Source organism: Nicotiana sylvestris, chromosome 3, assembly GCF_000393655.2.
Source record: "Nicotiana sylvestris chromosome 3, ASM39365v2, whole genome shotgun sequence".
Lineage (NCBI taxonomy): Eukaryota > Viridiplantae > Streptophyta > Magnoliopsida > Solanales > Solanaceae > Nicotiana > Nicotiana sylvestris.
Window position 1 is genome coordinate 184,861,301 of NC_091059.1, and position 8,700 is coordinate 184,870,000.

At 43.4% G+C, this 8,700-nt stretch overlaps 2 protein-coding genes across 2 annotated transcripts; both read left to right on the plus strand.

The window, feature by feature from the left end:
- Nucleotides 1–952: 952 nt before the first annotated feature.
- LOC138888463 (uncharacterized) lies at nt 953–3,595 on the plus strand. Its single transcript, XM_070170329.1, has 3 exons — nt 953–1,359; nt 1,532–2,266; nt 3,028–3,595. The coding sequence occupies exons 1-3, from the start codon at nt 953–955 to the stop codon at nt 3,593–3,595; spliced, it is 1,710 nt and encodes a 569-aa protein (XP_070026430.1).
- Nucleotides 3,596–3,597: 2 nt separating this feature from the next.
- On the plus strand, nt 3,598–4,243 carry LOC138888464 (uncharacterized). Its single transcript, XM_070170331.1, has 2 exons — nt 3,598–3,832; nt 3,891–4,243. The coding sequence occupies exons 1-2, from the start codon at nt 3,598–3,600 to the stop codon at nt 4,241–4,243; spliced, it is 588 nt and encodes a 195-aa protein (XP_070026432.1).
- Nucleotides 4,244–8,700: the final 4,457 nt, after the last annotated feature.

Here is an 8,700-nt window from a genome sequence, read left to right on the forward strand (position 1 = left end):
CAACATCTTAGAAACGCACAAGCAAAACAACATTATTGCTGATGCCCTAAGGTTGAGGTGTTTCAAGTACTCACTAGCTGGGGACGCAAGGAAATAGCTTCAAAATCTGCCACCAAACTCCATTCATTCTTGGCCCGAACTTGTTCGAGCATTCTTAGCTAAATGGTTCCCGCAAAGTAAGAAATCTGAGCTCCGGGATAAAATCTTCTTTTTCAAGAAAGTACCAGGAGAACATCTACATGAGGCATGGGATCGGTTCAAATTATATTTGGTTAGGTCTCCCAATCACGGTTTTCCGAATTCCATCTTGTTGGAAAAATTCTACATGGGCTTAGATCCGATGAACCAATCTATAGCCAAGAATGCAGCTGACGGATCTTTTATGGACAAGACATTTACAAGGGTCACACAGATCCTTGACAAAATGGCACAACATAATCAAGCTTGGCACTCCGAGGATACCACAGGTGGAATTGCATATGGTTCTCCCTCCTTGACCAACCTAACTAAGGAGAATCAAGAGAGAGATTAAGTAATCGCAGGGCTTGCCACAAATGTCAATGTGTTGACAAAAATGTTCACGGAAAGTCCAACAAAAAAGGTGAATGTGGTGGAGGATCTGCAAGCTATATAAAATGAAGATTTTGAGGAAGCAAACTACATCAACAACCCTCAAGGAGGGTATCAAAGACAACAATACCAAGGTCAAGGACAACAAAATCAATGGAGCCCAAACCCGCAAGGGCAAGGCAATCAACAATGGCGACATGACCAAGGTGGCTCAAATCAAGGAAATTGGAACAACAACAACTTCTCAAACCGGAGTTCAAACCCTTACGTTCCTCCAAAGGGTCAATATTCAAATCAAGGTTCCTCAAGTGAATCTAAGTTGGAAGGTATGCTTGAATGGGTATTGCAAAATCAAGAAAAATCCGACACTTCTATTAGGAACATGACCGAGCTTGTTGGCTCTCATACATCATCCATTCAAAAATTGGAGATGCAAATGAGAGACCTTTATAGGGAACAAAATTCAAAGCAAAAGGGAACACTCCCTAGTGACACAATTGCGAACCTAAGGGGCAGTGGGAGTGGCCCAACTTCTCATGTCATGGCAATTACTACTCGGAGTGGGAAGGTACTACAAGGAGAGGGTGAACAAGTAGTTGAGGTAGAAGAGTCTGAACAAAGGGTAGAGGTTGAAGCGCCAAGTGCTGTCGAAGTTGAGAGGATTTCGAAAGATTTGCAAGTGCAAAAAGAGAACCGAGAAGAGGTAAAGGAAAAGGTAAAAGAGACACCAAAAACTCTTCCACTTATTCTAGACCTCCTCTTCCATTCCCTCAAAGACTCGCTAAGAAGGTTGATGATAGCAAACTCGAAAAGTTCTACGACATTCTCAAGTAATTATCGATGAATATTCCATTTGTGGAAGCATTTCAAGAGATGTTGGGGTTTGCTAAATATTTGAAAGATTTTATCACCAAGAAGAGAACCACCAAGAATGAAGTGGTGAATATGACTCATGGATTAGTTCCATCATTGCAATATCCACCGTTCAAAAGAAAGAAGATCCGGGAGCTTTCACCATTCCATGTACTATTGGGGCACGTGATTTTGCAAGAGCCCTTTGTGATAATAGGGCTAGCATCAACTTAATGCCTCTTGTCATGTATAAGCAAGCGGGGTTAGGTATGCCAAGGTCCACAAGTATGAGATTGCAAATGGTCGATCTTCCCAACAAACGATCGGTGGGAATTGTTGATGATGTACTTGTGAAGGTGGGAAAGTTTCATTTACCCGCCGATTTCGTAATCCTTAATTGTGCGGTTGACAAAGAGATCCCTATTATTTTGGGGAGACCATTCCTTGCCACTGGAAGAGCACTAATGGATTCAGAACGGAATGAGATCAAATTCCGTGTGAATGATGAAGAGGTTACATTCCAAGCAATCAAGGGTATGAAACTAACGCATGAGTATGAAAGCATCTCGATGATCGATGTTGTTGATGAAGTAGAGGATGCAGTTGAAATGAAAATGGAAGAACAGTGCCTCGGTGAGGCATTGGCAGCTATTTTGGTGAACTTTGATGGTGAAGATATGGAGGGGTATATGGAATCGGTAAATGCGTTGGAGGGGCTTGGGTCCTACACTTATGCTCTGGCAAAGCTCTCTCTCGACTTGGAGAATAGAGCCACTCCTCCCGCAAAGCCTTCTATTATCGAGCCACCGCAACTAGAGCTCAAACCACTTCCACCACACTTGAGGTATAAATTTCTTGGCTCAAATGATACTTTACCGGGTAATTGTTTCTTCTTTGTTGAATGATGTGCAGGTAGAAAAATTGTTGGAAGTCTTGAAAGAGCATAGGCAAGCCATTGGATGGACAATTGCGGACATCCGAGGGATTCCCGCGGGAATTTGCGAACACAAGATCTAATTGGAAAGAGAGGCGAAACCAAGTGTGGAACATCAACGATGGTTGAACCCGTCAATGCAAGAGGTGGTAAAGAAAGAAATCATCAAATGGTTGGATGTCAGGGTAGTCTACCTATTGCCGATAGTTCTTGGGTAAGCCCGGTGCAATGTGTGCAAAAAAAGGAGGCATGGCCGTAATTGAAAATGATAAAAATGAGCTCATCCCAACAAGAACGGTGACCGGTTGGAGGGTGTGTATGGATTATCGGAAGCTCAATAGTGCCACATGCAAAGACCATTTCCCTATGCCTTTTATTGATCAAATGCTTGATCGGCTAGCAGGAAGGTCATTCTATTGTTTCCTTGATGGATATTCCGGACACAACCAAATCAACATAAAATTGGAGGATCAAGAGAAGATGACATTCACTTTCCCCTATGGAACTTTTGCCTTTAGCCGGATACCATTTGGTTTGTGCAATGCTCCGGCTACTTTTCAAAGATGCTTGATGTCCATTTTTTCCGACATGGTGGAGGATTTTCTAGAGGTTTTCATGGATGACTTCTCAGTGGTAGGTGACTCTTTTGAGCATTGTCTTCACAATCTTAGACAAGTGCTTAAGAGATGTGAGGAGACCAACCTTGTGCTCAATTGGGAAAAATGCCATTTCATGGTGGATGAAGGCATTGTATTGTGGCATAAAATTTCAAAACATGGCATAGAGGTTGACCGGGCTAAGATCGATATTATTTCCAAGCTTCCTCTACCTACTTCCGTTAAAGGTGTTAGAAGTTTCTTAGGGCATGTCGGATTCTATAGGCGTTTCATCAAGGATTTTTCCAAGATTGCAAATCCTATGGGCAAACTCTTTGAGAAAGATGCCAAATTTGTGTTTGACGAGAAATGCCTCAAAGCCTTTGAGGAATTGAAACAAAGGCTTACCACGACACCTATTATTGTCACACCCGATTGGTCTCTTCCTTTCGAGCTCATGTGTGACGCCAGTGGTGTAGCCATTGGAGCAATGCTTGGCCAACGTCACAACAAGGTTCTCCACCCGGTCTATTATGCAAGCAAGACACTCAATGGAGCGCAAATGAATTACATAGTGACTGAGCAAGAACTTCTTGCCATGCCTTTGAGATGTTCCGGGCTTATTTGTTGGGATCCAAGGTGATAATGTACACAAATCATGCTGCTCTTTGCTATCTCATGGCAAAGAAGGATGCAAAGCCTCAGTTGATTCGATGGGTCTTGTTGTTGCAAGAATTTGACTTCGAGGTCAAGGATCACAAGGGAACTCAAAATCAAGTAGCGGATCATTTATCAAGGCTTGAAGAGGCAGGGAGGCCAAAGGGAGATCTTGAGATCAACGATACATTCCCGGATGAACACATATTGGCACTTTCTATCAGTTTTTTCTCCTTGGTATGCCGATATTGCCAACTACTTGGTTAGTGACCTTATTCCAGATGGACTTGAATCCTATCAAAAGAAGAAGTTTTTGAGAGATTGTCGGCAATACTATTGGGAAGAACCATTCTTGTTCTGTGTTTGTGCTGACAACATAATCAGAAGTTGTGTTCCAGAAGAAGAGATTATGCCAATTCTAAAGGCATGCCACGACTCACCGATTGGGGGTCATCATGGGGGAAATCAAACGGCGGCTAAGGTGCTTGAATGTGGTTACTATTGGCCTTCAATCTATCATGATGCTAATCAAATGGTCAATGCTTGTGACCAATGTCAAAGGCAAGGATCAATCTCCAAGAGGCATGAAATGCCAATGCACTTTGTGATGGATATAGAAATCTTCGACGTGTAGGGAATTGATTTTATGGGTCCCTTTGTAAGCTCTTGTGGGATGAAATATATCTTGGTAGCTGTGGACTATGCATCCAAAGGGGTTGAAGCAATTTCCTTACCAAACAACGAGGTAAGAAGTGCGACCACATTCCTGAAGAAAAACATATTCACTCGATTTGGCAATCCTAGGGCCATTCTTAGTGATGGTGGGTCTCATTTATGTAACAAGGCTTTCACAGGGCTACTAGAGAAGTATGGAGTCAAGAACAAGGTGGCCACACCTTATCATCCCCAATCTAGTGGTCAAGTTGAAGTTTCCAACCTGGAGATAAAGAGCATTCTAGCAAAGACCACCAATGCAAACAGGACCGATTGGTCAAGAAAGCTAGATGACGCATTATGGGCATACCGCATGACATACAAAACTATTGGCACGTCTTCTTATCGGTTAGTCTTCGGAAAAGCTTGTCATCTACCCGTAGAACTGGAACAGAAAGCCATGTGGGCTCTGAAGAGGTTGAACTTGGATTTGACTGAAGCTACAAATTTTAGGTTAACACAACTTAATAAAATGGAGGAATTCCGTTTCCATGTATATGAAAGTGCAGCTGTGTATAAAGAAAGGATGAAGTTCGTCCACGACAAAAAGATCTTGAAGAGGGAGTTCAAGTCGGGTGACTTGGTTTTGCTCTTTAGCTCAAGGCTAAAATTATTTCCGGGCAAACTCAAATCAAAATGGTCCGGTCCGTTCAAGGTGGTAAATGTCTCTCCTTTTGGAGCTGTGGAACTAGAATCGGAGGATGGGCTCCAAACCTTCAAAGTGAATGGCCAACGAGTCAAGCACTACTTGGGCACAGATGGAGAAAAACATTTGGTGGAGCAGCTGGCTCTCAAAAATGGTCCGTGCCCGACCAATGAGTGAATCCAAAGCAACGACAACTTCGTCATGCCGCGACGTTAAATCAAGCGCTTCATGGGAGGCAACCCATGTGTGGTAATACCCTTTTTGGCCTTTGAGTTTTTAATTTTTTTGCTATATAGATTTAATTGAGCAATTTAAAGTGTGTGTTAGAGTGCAGGGGATTCAAAAGATTATAACACGGGGTAAGATTGCATGAAAAAGGGAAGAAAAATCACCTTGGGCAGTTTGCTACACATATGCGGTTGCATTTTCACTATGCGGACCACATTTTGGTCGCAAACCAACACATTATGTTTGGATAAATTTAGTGGTAAAGATGCGACGAGTTGGTGCACTTTGCAGACCGCATTTTCACTATGTGATCGCATAGTGCACTGCACGTTTGGACCTTCAACACCTCTCTTGATTTCACCGCATAACACTTATGCGGTCGCATAGTGTGATATGCGGTGACTTATACACCGCAAATCGATCAGGTATACCCCTCACATCTCTTCATTCAAAACGAATAAAAAGAGTTTTTTTAATTTTATTTCATCAGAAACAAAACAAAACAAAAAAGAGAGAAAAGGAATGAAGAAGGCAAAACGGCTAGTGCGTGATCTAATCTTCCAAGTGTGCTTATAAACCCGTCACTGGTATGTTTTCCTTGTCCCAATTCCATTGTTTCTAGCTTTAGTTTGTACATTTGTTCTTGTTTTTGTTTTTCCTGTTGTTGCTTCATGTTTCTTTTTCTTTCATTCTTCTTGTTGATGTTTTGCAGTTAGATGTCTGTTCATGATGTGATGATAGTTAGGTAATGGGTTTTGGGGTGCTGGGTAGTAAAAATTAGGACCGCCATTGTTAAAGGTTAAGTTCAAATCGATTGGGAACGATAAAATTTGTGGTTTGCATAATCGAAATGTGATCCACATTTTTGCCGCATAATTAAACCTGAGTTGGCTGAGGAAGATGATCAAATGCGGCAACGTTTGCGATCACATAATTGATATGCAGATCGCAAAGTCACCGCATACTGACACAGAACTCCCAGTTTAAAACCCTGCTTTTTGCGGGCTGTTTTGCGATCGCATTTTCCACTTTGCGGTGGAATTTGCGATCGCATTTTGTGATTTGGTTTTTTTGAGAAATCAAGTCTGATATGGTTATGCGAACCGTATAGTGGTTATGTGATTGTATAACCCATCGCATACTGAGATCAAACAAAGAATTATCAAGTTTGCGACAAGTTTGTGGCCGCATAGTGGTTATGCGACCGCATAACCTGTCGCATTCTTAACTTCTTCTTTAGTTTTTCTGTTTTCAAATCACTGTTGCCTACAATGTCGCTCACATTTCACTTTTGTGCAGATATGGCTCCCAAGAAACATACAGCCTCCACCCAGAAAAGGGAATCCTCCAGTCGTCACACGTCATAAGCAAAACGATCATGGACGGACCCTAATGTTTCACATCCCTCCCAGTCTGATGAGAATGAGATCTTGCCTTCAGTTGACCTACAAGCTGAGGCAGTAAGGAAATGCGGAGATGACTTCCAACTCCGACTTGGGGTTGATGGGTCCAGGGCACTATATAGAGAAGGGCTCACCAAACGGAAAATCCTGGCCGAAAAGCAATTGAGTTTGAACAGGCTACAAGAGCAGTACCCCTACATATGGGAGAACATCAAAGCAAGAAAATAGGAGTGCTTCACTGAACCGCCTGTTGAATATGATGAGACTCTTGTTCGTGAGTTCTATGCATTATATGGAGCCTCCAGGACTGCGCACCACAAATACAATAGGATTTTTATTGACACTATACTGGTTTGGGGGAAGAGTGTGTTCTGCAGCAGTGAGACGATTAATAAGCTGTACTTCCCTGGATGGAGATCGGGCATAGCTGAGTATGCTGCCAAATGGGCAAATAGGGAAAATGAGCGTAGTTGGATTGCTTTGGTGATAGCAAAGGGGACCCCTACTTGGATCAACCCTGTGCATAAAATATACAAGGAGGATCTCACACGAGAGGGTCGATTTTGGCTCAGCTTTGTCATCTCTTGATTGATACCGTCCAAAAATGAGACTGACATAGGCATTGAGAAAGCTCTTCTCATTGCATGTATTATGGTGGGTATTAAGATTGATGTGGGATCTCTTATCTTCCAAGAGATAGGGATCTGGGAAAAGAAGCATGCCACTTCGCTTCCATTTCCCTATCTGATCACAGACCTCTGTAAAGCTGTAAATGTCCATGCCATGCCACACACTGACAGGACAGGAAAGGAGATGAAGGACATTGATATCACGAGTATTAGTGATGTTGTTGCTCCCCCAGAGGTTCAGACTCAGGGTCCAGTTGATGTAGAGCCTTCAGACTCCCAGACTCCTATGACTCCTCAGGTTCCAGTGGCATCCACTTCTACTTCACAGCCTGCCTCTCAGTCCACCACTGCTTAGCCTTCTGCTGCACTGCCAGCCATCTCGAGGCTTGGTCTCATTGCTCAGCATGCCAATGCTAAGGTAGACCAGCTTCTGAAGAACTTACCCAACCTCCTCAAACATGCCTTGACTCCTATACAACCCTCAATGACAGAACTCCAACAACAACAAACAACTTATGGGGATCGCCTGCAACAACTTGAGTTGAGGGTTGAGAAGATAGAGCGAGGTGAGGTTAGTGACTTGCCTAAGCACCAGGAGGAATTTGCCACTATGAAGACCGAGCTCCACAAGATGCAGACTTTGGAGTTCGATCTATCATCATTCCTGCCCAAGGAAAGGGAGCAGGGAGCAGACACAGTAGCACCAGATTTGGGCCTTGGCTTCTCCACTATGATGGCGGATATTGTACCTCCGACTGTCGGGGCTTCCCAGCCTCCAACTCCTTCTGCACATATTGAGATTCCTTCTAAGGAGGATTCCGAACATTCTTCAGAGTCCAAGGGTGAGGAGGCAGACGAGAGAGAGAATGAGAAGGATTCATGGTCCACGGAGGATGATGACCCTCAAGAAAAGGGCAAACAGATTGCTGCTCCTACAGTTGAGGACGAGGAGCAAGCAAAAATCTAGATGGGAATAGAACATTCGCTAGCAGATATGGCCGCCCCTACAGATCCATCGGCCACTCAGCCATAAGCGGGCAAGGCTAGCAGCTCACAGGCCCCAGCTCCAGTATTGGGCCAGCCAGATATCCCTCCTCCATCAGTGGAGGTCACTCCTCAGGCCAAGATCTCATCGGTCCCAGCTTCAGCATCAGAGGGTGACCCCACCGTCACTCAGTCGGCTTCCGACTCCCATAGCGCTTAGTGTGCCTCAGGGAGCCCCTAAACTCTATTCTATGTTCTTATGCATTGGGGACAATGCATGCTTTTTAGTTGGGGGTGGTAGCCTTGTATATATTTTTTGTGACATTGGCAACTGTTGTACATGTTTATGCTTTTGTGCTATAAGCAAACTTATGCACTCATTTGTGTTTCATAATTCTGTATATATTGGTGTTTTGTGATTTCCGTACATAAGTTATGTATCCTTGTGTATATAAAAAACAACAAAAGCAAGTAGATAGTTATCCAT